The sequence below is a fragment of the Dromaius novaehollandiae genome, chromosome 2, assembly GCF_036370855.1.
Source record: "Dromaius novaehollandiae isolate bDroNov1 chromosome 2, bDroNov1.hap1, whole genome shotgun sequence".
Classification (NCBI taxonomy): domain Eukaryota; kingdom Metazoa; phylum Chordata; class Aves; order Casuariiformes; family Dromaiidae; genus Dromaius; species Dromaius novaehollandiae.
In genome coordinates, this window is record NC_088099.1 from 23111744 (window position 1) to 23125404 (window position 13661).

Genomic DNA, 13661 nt, shown 5'->3' on the forward strand with positions numbered 1-13661 from the left:
TCCTCTCTAAAGTTCTCCTTTGTGGGTGATGCCAACAAAAACTGACCAAGTTTGGCTATTATGTCAATACTCATCTCATGGTTCCCCCTCTTTGTTTGTTTTATCATGAGACTGTGAATTGTTTGGCACAAAGATTGACTTTTGTTCTGTTTGTACAGCACTGAGTGCAGCAGTAGATTTCCGATGCAGACAAGATTTTCTAGGCACTGCAACACATGGTGTTCTCATCTCCACAGTGAGTAATGGTAATTTGATACCTTCATAAGACTTCCTTAAAAGGCTTCTTCAGTGATTTCAATTTTCTTCCTCTGAAAAGAAAACTTTCAAAATAGTCTATTGCAGGGAGTGTGCCATATGCGAGAAGCCTGGCTTCCTTCAAGACTTCTTCCCTTTCAGAAACACTCACTTTTACAAAAACAGTGCAGCTCAGTTAGTCAAGGAAAGTCAAGAAAGCATTAAACCATGAAATAATGTACTTTCAAGGAGTAAGGTGAATGCATCTATTTTCCTTCATAGCCAAATATAAGTCTAACTTATTTAAAATATCCTAATGTTCCATATCTAGAGGTCCCACCTTTCTTGATAATCTCCCTTGAAAAAAGAAAAGAATTACAGGTCTGTTCATTAAATGACAACAAATCACTCTTTCAGGGATATGGAGACAAGCCCAAGTTACCATGAAGTTGTCTAGGATGCAAAACTAAAGCATATCAGATATTTTATGATTGTTACTCTAAGAATGCTGTTACACTGCAGGCCAAGGTAGCTTATTGCATTTTCAGCAAAGAAGAAACCTCTCACTTACCTGGGACTAAGAGCACCCATAAGATTAGTTACTGCAGAGACACAAACATAGTTGTGAACATGCTCCTCCTGCCAAAAAGCACTGATTGATGCTATATTGAAAATCAGATCCACTCAAAGCAATATCAGCCACAAAACTGCCCCGCAGTCAGCATGACCGCATCTCCCTTGATGAACACCCTGCATCTGTGGCCTAACTTGGTTTGCAGTAACTCAAATGTGTGCTCAGAAGCTGAGATCTATTACCTAAGAAATGTATGTATAGGGAGCACATTTGAATCCATATACTGGGACAGACATCTTTCTTTTTCAGAAGAAACACAGGTGGAATCTGTGTCAGAACCTGACTTAAAAATTAGGACATGGCAGTGCTGGTAACAGAACTCAGATCTTCCCACACTGTCTTTGACCAACAAACATTGTTTCCTCTCACCTATCTTTGCAGAGTAGCAGTACATTTCTCCCATCTGAAAAGGTTAAAAATCATTTTTATCTGAGTAAGAGGGTAGAAGCAGATCCTGAGAAACAGGAGTTTGGGTTTGATGTAATTCACAACATTGATCACAGCTATTCTCTGACAGTATAGTTTGTTTCTCTTAGTGCTCTTGCTGTTCTTTTTTCTTCCCAACATTTTTGAAGCTTAAAATTTAACTCTCCCTCTGCATTCCATGATCAAGATAACTTTTCTGAAACAGACTCCTTTTCTTAGCAAATAAGACATATTCAAGACTCTTAATCTTCTCAATATAAATACTGATCTGTCATTACAAAAAATACTCACGGTACCCCAGTTGAGAAATAACAAAGCTGTACTCCTCAACATTATGGATGCTGGCCAGATCCCCATCCTCCTTTCTACAAGAAGTTAAAGCATCCTTCCATATTTTGAGATCCCTGTGAATTATGTAACAGTGACCAGCATACGACATCCATTGACTGGGACATCTAATAGGCACGTTAGACTCTGAAAAGAGATGTCCATGAACAGTTTTAGAATGCTATTCTTATCTAAAGACTAAAAATTACATAAGCAAAGATTTAACAAATTAATTGCGTATGTTCTTCATGAAGAACAGCAGAGCTGAAAAATATGTACAAGGAAGAAAAAATGCAAGCATGATTAAAAATTAAAACTATGACTTATGCTTAAAAATTGCTTTTAAAAGTTCAACAAACAAGACAGCACCAGAGTACTGCCAACAAACACACTGTTGTTCAGCAAACAATTCAGCCTTGGGAAGAGTGCCATCCAAAAATCTAATAAACAATACCACTGTTACAGAAACAACTTATGACTCTGGCAGCACTTGATTTATAATCAGCAGAAGAGCTTAGCGAATACCACTATATAGAGCAGAACATAGAGTGTAAGTTTGCAGAACTTCTCTTGGCAAAAAATGTTATTACATGTGTTCGGGAAGTAGAAGTAACATGTTTGTGTACGACTGAGTATATTCCATGGAAATATTTAAGTAAGCATCCAAAGTCCCGATCAGTCTGGCCCAGGTTGCAAACACGCATCCTGTTTCAGCTGGAACATGCCAACAATTAGTAGGTAGTGTCACAACACAGATTTCTAGCACAGCTATAAACATAGCCTGCCATTTGCAGATCTGCCTCAAGAAAGCATTAGCACGTTCTCAGAAAGTGTTAAGTAACTTTGTCTCCCCAAGGAGGAGGGGATCAGCGCTGGGTCAGAGCTCCATCAATCCTGCCGCAGAAGGGAAAGAACTGGAATAGAGAGGGAGAACCCTGGAAAATCAAACTGGTTGTACTTAGTGTTGTTGGGATAGGTGAGGAAGGAAAGGGAGAGAGCAAAGTGGCAAATGCTGTTGCAGAATTAGTCTGGTGCTTTAGACAGCTGTCTAATTCATCCTATGTCTGTACTGGTCTCTGGGCATGTGGCATTTTAAAGTGTTTGCTACAGGAGTCAGAGAACAGCTTTGAAAAAAATGTAGGCTTATATGCACCTCCAACACACTTCATGCATCCTTCTGCAAACTGTTATCACTGAAGAGAACAAACATCAGCAGTTCAGCCGCGGCTACAAAGACTATCATGAAGCTCTTTATTCCCCAGTGAATCTGTAAAAGTCTGTTTTTTTTCAGACTGTGGTACTATTACTATAATGACTAAAGTAGCTACAGCAGGCCGGAAGGCTCTTCTGGTTGTAAATCCAGTGAAGCCATGGAATTTGTTGCAGGCAGCAAAATAAAAGAAGCAGTTGACAGTCTAGTTTCTTTGGACCATGTCTTACTGAACGACACAGTGGCGTATTACTCACTAAGAGAAAGGCTTCAGTTCTTCATTCCTACCACTTACGCAAAATGAACTCTGTGCTTCCCCCTTAAAGAAAATGCACATGATGACACAAAGCCATATAACCATTTTTTCATCCTAATGAAAAACAAGTGTTAGACCCTGAACTTCATCTAACTTAAGTCAAAGAAGCAATCTGAATTTAAACAAACATGATGCAAACAAGGAAATCACGTTAGTGTGTAAAAAATGTTATCCTTGATGTCCAGCTGATGGATTTACTGTGGAATAGATCAACATACAGAAATGAAGCTTGTAAGCACAGAATGGTTTTTTGGTAACAACTTTTCCTCAAAAAGACAGCAAGTAATTTTGTAAGCTATTTAGTTTGGTTTCCTGAAGTCTGAAGGTCTCACAGTAATTGACTTGGGTGCCTAAGTGGTGAAAGCACTAACTGAAGTTTGCCTCAAGATTCAGGCATTCAAAATTTCTCTCTCCCATCTCCATTCTCTACGGTCTGATAAGACAGAGCTCACATGGCAGTCACAACAGTGACACTAATAGAAGTCATCTCCTCTAATCAGAGGTTTGGTTTTATGAAACATCTGGAAACACAACACATGAGGATCACTAGACCCTGCCAGATGAAATCTGTTTCAGCAGGCACTTGGCAGAGGTGGACAGACAGCATGATCACACATGCCCATTTCCTTCGAAAATGAAGTTAAAAAATAAACTAGTTTTGCCAGTGAAATTAACAGTCTGCTACTGATCCATTTATCTACAGATAAATGCTGAGGGCAAATGCTCTGAAGCCCTAGCAGTCTTACATAACCTACATGTATATAATTATGTGGCCCCCTGGTGGAAAAAAGCTTTTGCTGCAAAAAGCTACAAAGCTGTTGTATTCATGAAAATCTTCGCTCGCAACAACAGTAAAGATGGTGTGAAGATCTTTCTCTACTTCTCTTTGGATACAAGCATGACTATATTCTGCTGCAAGGCGTCCTTCTGTCCCGCAGCCCTCACATACTGCCTTGCTGGACTCAGATGTAACTTCTGGGGTTAAATTTCAAAAGACTGCCTATGTGCTTAACATCAACTGCGCAAGGAAGTGCATGCATGAATTCAATTTATTTCTTGATTCAGGAGCCCTAGTCAGGAAGACATTATCTGCCATGAGTTTTCCCTTACATCACTACAAGTTGAGGGCACTTAACACCTTGTGTGATTACATGCTTATTTCTTTTATGACTTCCTTCCAGTGGACATTTTGGAAAATAAGTTATGATATGAATCATTGCCAATTTCTGGTTAATCTGTCACCAAGTTTACTCAACAATTTGTGTACAATTGAAAACTTTTGTCTCATTTCTCTTCTTCCTCCCCATGACTGTTGCGCTAAGGGGGCAGGGATCAAAAGCCTAATGCTTAAGAAAAAAATGGCCATTCCACCCCCGACAACTGAATTTAAATCTAAGTAAGATAGCAGCCACTACAGAATTGACAGCCTATTTAACGTCATCAGATTTTAAGGACTGATTTAAGAAACTGAAAAGCTGAGCAGTAACCAACTGAAAAGTCTAAGACAAGCTATACAAAGCCGGCTATCTGGTTATCAGCTGTATACAAACATCAACAAAAATTATGTCTTAATTCAGGAAAGTATTAAAATATACTGTAAAGTCCTTCTCGAACCAGGCAACAAATATGCTTGATTGCAATTTTGATGTCCCAAACCCTCTATGAGACACTACCACATTCTTATGTGGTTTTCTCTTAGCGATAAAGCAAAGCAAATCAGACAGAAGTCTCTATCCTAAGCGTTTGGACTGGACTGATTGCATATTGGCAGAATCAGGAAAGGCATTAAAAGACATGCTTTACCAACCAAAACTTTTGAAAACTAAGTATCTGACATCTGGTTTGCCCATAACGCATATAAATAAACAGACTAAAAATTCAATAGTGGTTTGGCAATTGAGGCTTTCTGCTTCTAAAACTCATGCAAAGTAGTATCAGTGGATTTAGGATATATCTATACATTCTGGAAAAAGATAAAAACTTGAGAAATAGGGGATAATGGAAAGAAAGGATGATAAAACAAAGGAAGAAGTAACAAGGTAAATTATGGTACATAGAGGGATTTTAATGCAACAGGTCTAAATAAAGCTACAACAATTTTTCCCTACTTTGTCTTACCTATGTGCACTAAGCACATGCCAAAATTATATTTCTTCTGAAAGTGTGTGTGTGTGTATTTTTTATCATTACTATTATTATTAAACTGTCTCAAAAGAATTAAAAAAAATTCCTGTAGTCCACTACCAATTTGCATTAGCAAACTCATTCTATTTCATAAGTAGTAAACATGACTGCAAGATGAAAAGGATTCTTTTAAATGGGAACTTAAGGCTCTCAATAATAACACTTTTTTAAACATTAAATTATTTCTCCTTTTGCTTCATGAAGAAAATCTGACACTTCTGCTTGTTTTTTGGAAAAAAGAACTCAGTAATTTCTGCAATATAGAGCTCAAAGCTACTGGAGAAAGATTACTATATAGGAAGTATGGAGGCCAGAATAAAAAGGATGTACATGCTGTTCACTTTTACACGGAAACTTAGGCAATCCAAAGTCTGTAGACATATGACCATTTCTCAATTTTACCATCTAAAAAAACCAAACACCTATTAGAATTACAGATGTAAAACACTGGTCATTAATAATTTGTTGGAATTTTATGACCCAACCTACCTGCAGGAATAATGAAAGATTCTAAAGTAGCATTTCCTCGTTTGCAAATATAGCCAAGTTTCTGATCACATTCCCGATTCTCCCACTTGGCACCTTTGCCAGGATTTAACGCTGCACAGATTTTTCCAGGCTCTGGAGAGGGGTTTCCTTAAAAAACAAAAAAATCCAACAACAAAAACTAATTACAAGCACATCACAGTTACCCCCCTAGTTACTCTCACAGTCTAATTTGTTCCATGCTTTAATTATTAGATACATTCATATTTATACAACTTTGATCCTCAACAGTAAGCAGTCCCTTAGCCTGAATGGAGTTCATTTCCTTAGGAGGTATCTTTTCGTAGCAAGCACAAGTTAAGATACTTATCCAGTTCACATTTTTAAGGGTCTCTTCACAGGTGTAAAGTCTGCATGAAAGGTATAACAGTGCACCAGTTTGATTTGGTTTTTTTCCCTTTCCTAACGAAGAACATTCCGCTTCTGGAGCACAAACTTTAGGTGAAAGAACGGCTCATTAAGCTGGCCAAATTCAGTGCTTAGTATAACAGTAAAGACAGAAAACTAGTAAGTATTTCACTAATGTGAACTTCTTGTCCACTTGCCTAAACAATATGATAATAGCAGGATATTCAAATACTTTCACTTGACGATTAGTATTAGCACTAACAGGAATATCCTGTTATATAATAACAGTATATATAAAGTATATAAAGTATATATATAGTATATAAGTATATATCATGTTATATAATAACAGTATATGTAAATATACTGCTCAGCAATAAACACAGTAAAACAATGATTTTTAATGTGCAAGATTGTTCAAATGAAAATTTATCATTTTGATCTGATTACCTTAGATTACATTTAGTCTTCTACTGGCAGTCATATGTTATATCTTCCCATGGGAAAAATTATATATATACACTTTTTTTTCAAAAATACAAAAATTAAATTGTTTTAATGCACAAAGAAGTTCAGCTGTTAGCAGTTAGCTCTCCCAAATGCCTAACCAGCACAGTTTTGGTCTGAATGTTGATAACTTCGCTCTCTGGTCACACATTCTTTCTCCTGATATTTATTTAGGGCTAGAGAGATGGAAGAATGTGAAGCTCCCACCAATTCTTCAAAAATGTACTAGTGGAAGTACAGCCAACTCTTGAACATCCAGGGTAATGCAGATGAGACTGAGATAGCCTAAGCAGAGCAAAATCATGCAAGAGATAGCATACTCATAAAATAGGCCATATGGATTTAAGAGTATTACCTTTGAAAACGAAATTAAGAAACAGAGTGAAATCAAACATAAGGAGGTAAAGATAAAGGAAGGTCAGCTTAGTTACTTCAAAACCCATATAATTCTCTATAGCATAACTGAGAGTTGCCTGCGGTTTTAACAACCGTAAATAGCTCCCCTTACGGCTTTGGCTCCATCTCACATAATCAAAGCTTTCCACCTCTTTTTGTTATATGTAGATCCTCACCAGTGCACCTGTAAGACAGATCTATAAATACCCTCACAGCAACTTTCCGTTCAGCCCATCTGTTTGCCTTGTGTGCTCTCTCCACTGGACAGCTATTTATACAATGGTTCAATTCACTCTTCAAGCCTGCCTATGCAAGAAGTTTGTCCACCAGAAATATGTCTTTGGGTTTATCTACATAAGGAAGTTACTTGTAATATGATGCAGTGTGCATTTACACACACTGGTTACTGCCTATTAAATATACGTGACACACTTGGCGAAGATGAAGAAAAACATTCACACCACCTAAATTCAGGCATCTACTCTAAGTTAATAGCCTAGTTTCCAAAGGCTGGCTGAATAGACAGTGCAAGGAAACAGGTTCTTCCTGGGGTCCTGCTACAAATCACCTGAACACAGGCACTCTGAAGAGCCAACCAGAAAAGTGCCTCTGCGCTGTCTGTATAGATGGCATAGGAGACCAGTCTTTCAGTACAGGCACAGATGTGAAGTAGCTTTTTCTGCTTCAAAGTAGACTAGCCTAACATGTTCAGTTTTATACATGTTACTGCCATGGGAAGATAAATCCCAAAATGAAAATGAAAATCCAATTTTTAAGCAAATAACCAAAACAAAGTGGAAAGGAAAGGAACTAAAAAAAATAAAAAATATACTGAACAGTGTAATCTCACAGAAGAAGAGAGTTATAGCATTAGATTTATTCTGTATTTACATAGAAGTAAAGAAAGAGTACTTGAAAAGAAATCCATTACATTAAAACCAGATTTTTGCCTTTTAAACACAAACAATCCTTACCTGGAACCCAATTTAAGTATCGAAAGGGCACACCACCAACCCATTGCCATCCACTGTTGAAATTCAAACTGTTAAGACCAAACCAGAGAGCAGAACTCAATCTGCCAGTCAAACCTAGATAACAAAGACAAAGAGAAATACTGGAAGTGCATCGCGAGAGCAAATACTTTCTCAAAACTTGGGAGCTGAAGTCCAGCAACCATTTACTTCTCCTTTGACCCAGCACAAGTTCTAATAACTTTTAACTACAGGGTTGAAGTGGGAATGCTAAACCTGTACATGTGGTCTTACATGGTTCCCTTTAGTTTTAGAGTTTTCAGAATTCTAAGTGTGGGGATTTTGTTAGGATAGAAAACAAAATGACATTTATGTATGTTCTTTGTAAACTGATTATCATAAATGTGAAACAAATCTCTTTTCAGAATTATAAAATATAAAATTGATAAAGTTGCACAAAAGGTCATAAAAACAAAATTCAGTTTTCCAAAAGCCAATGTGAGTAATTTCCTATTGTCTAAGTATTTTATTTTCCAGTAAATGTACAAGTGGAGAGTTTAAAATTTACAAAATATTGTAAACTAGAAAACTGTTCGTATTTTATTAAACTATATTAAAATCATTCCAAACACCCTCTTTTTACAGTGCATCTTGTACATATTTCACACTCACCTAATTTCACTTCTTTAGCCAATACTCTATTAAAAATTAGAAGTCAGCATCCCAAAGCTAATTCCAATTTATTGTTCCAGTTCTGAAAAGCACTTAGAAATAATATCATGCTCCTCCACAGTCCTACCGAATTCTCTAGCAGTATTTATAGTGGCTATTAATTAACTGTCTATCTTTGCCTTACCTGTCAGACTCTGAAGACTAGCTGGATGACTGCTGATTTTTTTTTTATTATTAATATATTTCTGCATTGCTCTCAGGAAACCACTGCATGATATATATTACTTATTTCTGATTTTACTGATGATGCCTTGTCATGCAAATATGCAGTTTTCTTCTATATATCTTAGCTGTCTTTGACACCATGATCATGGGCAGCAGTTGAAGCGTGACAAGGTTAAAAGCAAGGTAGTTTAGCACTGGAAAGGGCTGAAATGACACACCAGAGCCTGACTTGGCACCAACACATTGATGTGTTCCAGTACTTCTTCCACAGAAACAGAAGCTGTGGTTAAGAGAATCTAGAACTCAGTATGACAGGAAATCTTGGTTCTGCCAGGATTTCTATAGAATGAAAAGCTGATTTTCACACATATTTGGCAACAATACATACTAGTATGCAACTAAAACCGTGCCAGACTGCTCCACTGGGCTTTCTTTTTAACAATAGTTTCACCACACTCAGTAAAAGAACAGCCCATGTTTTGACCAAATTCTTAAATTGAAAACAAAAGTTTAGACAGAACAGACTGTACATAGCATTAAAAATGCATTTATCAAATGACCAGTCATCCTCTGAACTTATAAACTATAACATATACCTACAAACTATAACATATACCTTATAGCATAGAAAAGATTATCTTCCAACTGATGTAACATAGTCAAAATATTTTCTAATCTACCTAATAGAGGAATTAGTGGACTACTTAATGTGTGTACACAGGCTAAGAAAGTTGTAAAAAGGAGACTTTCATTATAGAATGTAAATGCATCCAAGCAAGAATTCAGGAGTGAATTTTCTCAGAGGAGAAATTTGAAAATGACTTCAAAAAGAAAAAAAATGGACAGCAGATTGAGAATAAAGCAAGCTATTTTTAAGTCCTTCTGGTTTATTAGTTCTTTTTTTTCTTTTTGTATTTTAGCACATACTGATGACATAGGCAGCTTTAAAAAATAGGTCAAAAATGCTGACTAGTATACACAAGTATGAAGGACATAGAAAGAATGCAATCTTGATACCTGAATCTTTGATTTGAAAACTACTTTGCCTTTTCCAGCGTTTCAACCTTCTTTCTTTATTGCTTGCATCACTTAATTGCTGTATTTTTGTATTGCTATTGTAAGTTTCTAAGAATATTAATTCAGGATAAAATAATCATTATCTTTCTTAAGGGTTTCCAGCTGAGCTGTTCAAGGTAGCAATTTAAATCTACTAATTAACAGAACTGAACAAAGTACCTAATTTCACGATGGAATGTGGTATATGAGTGTCACTGTTACAATAACACACTTTTTAAAGAAGCTGATGGACAATATTACTCTACCTGTCAGGTATGTTTGTTCATGCAACTCAGTGATGCTTAATAACTCTGCCTTCTGCTGTTGACAGCTTTTTCTTGCCTGGTGCCATTTCAGAGCTGCCTCGGAGTTTATCTGGTACTGGACATTTGTTAAAGGATCAGTATTCCACAACAAATCAATACTATTAACTGTAGGGAGAAAAAAGAAACACTGTAACCAATTACTAAGACTGAGACAGATAATATGTAGAATAAATCGCACAGCAAAAATATACAAATCTAAACATTGCAATAGAGAACAGATTTGGAAGGAGTCCTGAGGCTCTCTAACGTGTTAGTTAATCCTTGTCAGAGCTAAACCATGACAGCAGGGTTGGGCAATACACAGGTAATGACAGAGTCTCACCATTTTCTCTGGTAGAACAAAGCTGGTATTAAAGATAGAAGATGAGTAGCTAAAGTAACGCTAAAAGAGTCGATTTGTCACTGTGGAAGCAAAAATAAGCTTAAAAACTCATGGTACCTAAGGTGTACCTCAGGCTGACTACTGTTCCGAGCTAAGAAGCCCCCTTTATTTTTCAAATTTTAGGTACTACATAAAGTGGCTATTGATTTGCTTACTGCAACAGAGGTATTTTAACAGCTGCTCTCAACTTTGATCTGCCAAATCCCATGCACTGAATGCAAAACTTGTATTTTCAACATCCTTCTCCCACTCTCATGCGGTTCCTGCACTGCCTTAGGCATGTATCTGACACAGTGCCACACCTTCTCCCCGCCACCTGACTCAGCTGTGATCTCCCGAATACCTGAATTCGGCATGGAAGGACATGGCCCAGTGCCAAACCAGCGAAACTGTCTTCCAGCAGGGCCCAACATTAGAAGTGGCCCCAGTAGGTATCACATTGCTTAGTCTACTGTCACAGCCTCTCCTGGCTCACATCAGCTGTATCCCCCCAGCAAGCAACATAAAACAGTGTGATCTCGCTCTGCCAAAAAATGGATCCTCAACACTGAACCAAAAAGCACTCCACAAAGAGATTAAAGTTGCATGACAAAAGCAGAATATACTGGAGGTCACTGCATGCCAGCTGACCACGGGAAAAGAACCGAAATTCCCACAGCCCGTATCACAGCTTCTCAAGTTGCAAGCTATGAAAAATTTGAAAGAAAGTCGTCTTTTCCTTTTCCGATTTCAGAGAGCTCAGAAAACTTTAGTGTGCAAATAAGAGGAAAACAGTACAATAAACAAAACTCAAGACAAAAGATGGTACATGTTAAATGTCAGCAGGTCAGTAACCAGTTCCACTTTTTCCTGTATTAAATCTGATAGCCTACAGATAATATGAAGTGCTTCTTTTCAAATTAGCCTTACACAACAAAAATAAAACATAGCCTACTGTAATATTGACATTTGACTAAAAATGGGAACTTTCGTATCATTATCTGTAAACTTCCGCCCAAAATACTTATGACTACCGGAAGGTAAAATTTCTTTGGTACATCGTGTTCTACAAGACCATAAATTCTTGCACACAAGCACAATAAGCCTGAGGTAAAACAGAGATTGTAAAAATATTAAAATCTAGAATTTGGTACAGAAAATTGGCTTTGATCTGATAAAAAAGTGTTTAAAAATTTCTTTTTGCTCTGCACTGATGGCAACTACTTGTCTTCTGTACAATTATTACTGAGGAAGAGGAAAACATGTCTTTGACATTCATCCAATCTTTCACTTCCCTCCCCCAAGTCTCTTAATTTATGGCTGACTTTCAAAAGGGCTGATCTGTAGAGCTGTGGTCTTTCATAAAAATCAAAATTCAGTTCTTAACCTTCAAAAATTTATTTTTAAGATGTCTGAGTTCTGTGAGGTCAAATACCTCCACAGAGCAGAATTTCTGAAAGCCTATATGCTATCATTTAAAGCCTCCATCATTTGTATCCCCAGAGAAACCAAAAAAGGAATCACTTTTTTGGAACTATATTTTAGCATCTTAATTAAATTAATGCTAAACCACACTTGTCCTTAGCGCATAACTGGAAAGAAAATAAAAAAGTTCAACTTCATCCCTGCACAGATGAATTCAGCATGCAATTTTTTTATATGCTGAGGTCAGTGAAAACTAGCTATTTCCACTAGGAAATACTATCAAAGCCCCAGAAATAAAATTAAGTAAAATTAAGTAAAATAAAAGTAAGTCACAAGATTTAATTCTTGTCTTCAAAAATTCCCAGTCTTTAAAGCAAAGCAAACAAAAAAACCCATAAAATTTCAGGCACGGCCCATCATGGACAAGATCAAATTTATAGGAAAGGCATAGGAAAGTCCTGACCAATGCAAATATTTATTGCATTTACAATCAAAACAATGGCAACAGAATTATCACGTCAGAATACAGTATTCCTCCTGAATTTGGAAATGGAAGAATCAAGAGATTGGTAATGGTCTTGAGAGTTTTAATTTCAAAATTGCAAAATGAAATCTGGCATTTGACTAGCAGTAACAGTAAAAGCATTCTTGTTTTCTTAGTTGTCCACTGAAAGCAAGTTGGAGTCTCAGGACAACATCCTTGGAAGATGCAAGGGTAGAATCATGGCAAGCAAAAACAGAATGTAAATTCTATTAGATAACACATAAAATAACTGCAATTTTTCCCTCTTTAACCCCACAGTCAGGACATAATCCCAAAATAAAGACATTATAATCCATACAAGTTTATAATATAGTATATAAAGATACAAAGTACTGTCAATAGTAAAAAGGTCTAAAGTATACTAAATTTTCTTCACATGCTTATCTTCATCTAAATCTCTTTTCCTAAAGTGCTCCTCCCTTTCTTTTTTCTAGATAAATTTAGAAAGCTGAAAGTCAGGTTATGAGTTCCAGCTCATTCAGAAGGAAGAAGATAAACTGTCCCATAAAACTTAGTTGACCACTTACACACGAAGCATTTCGAGTCAGATGGAAAACCACAGTGAAAAATCCCTTCAGAATGTCTTGAAATGCTAACACGGGAAAAAAGCTGCTATAAAAAATAAATTTAGTATTTTGTGAATGAATGCATGGAAGTAGACTTCTCCAATGACTATTTAAATTCTTCCTCATTCCCTGCACCCTGTTTCTTCTCTACAGGCCCTAGTCAGCTCCAGGTTTTGTGCATTATTTATATGGCTCTCTAAATTTTTCAGAGAAATTCTAGCTCTTCCAATTTATCAAAAAAGTGGTCTTAATAGACTTTTGCCAACTTGTATATTGCTACAGATACTCCTCACGACTAGCGCTTCTGATGATCTTGTATTATGCAACCTGTTTTCTTCCTCAAAATCTACTTTACATTGCAGTGTAACATGCAACTCAAGAAGACAT

At 36.7% G+C, this 13661-nt stretch overlaps 1 protein-coding gene across 7 annotated transcripts in view; it reads right to left on the reverse strand.

The window, feature by feature from the left end:
- The window catches only part of LOC112982364 (macrophage mannose receptor 1-like), a 62936-nt gene that overhangs the window by 42325 nt on the left and 6950 nt on the right, over window positions 1-13661 (reverse strand). For all 7 annotated transcript variants that reach the window (XR_010387581.1, XM_064505974.1, XM_064505973.1 and 4 more), the window contains 4 exons: window positions 10319-10483; window positions 8103-8216; window positions 5821-5967; window positions 1586-1768 (listed from right to left, as the gene is read on the reverse strand). Coding sequence is in view for 6 of the 7 variants with exons in the window: in XM_064505974.1 (XP_064362044.1) it covers window positions 1586-1768; window positions 5821-5967; window positions 8103-8216; window positions 10319-10483 (609 nt within the window). In the remaining variant the exon portion in view is untranslated. The remainder of the gene's footprint in view (window positions 1-1585; window positions 1769-5820; window positions 5968-8102; window positions 8217-10318; window positions 10484-13661) is intronic.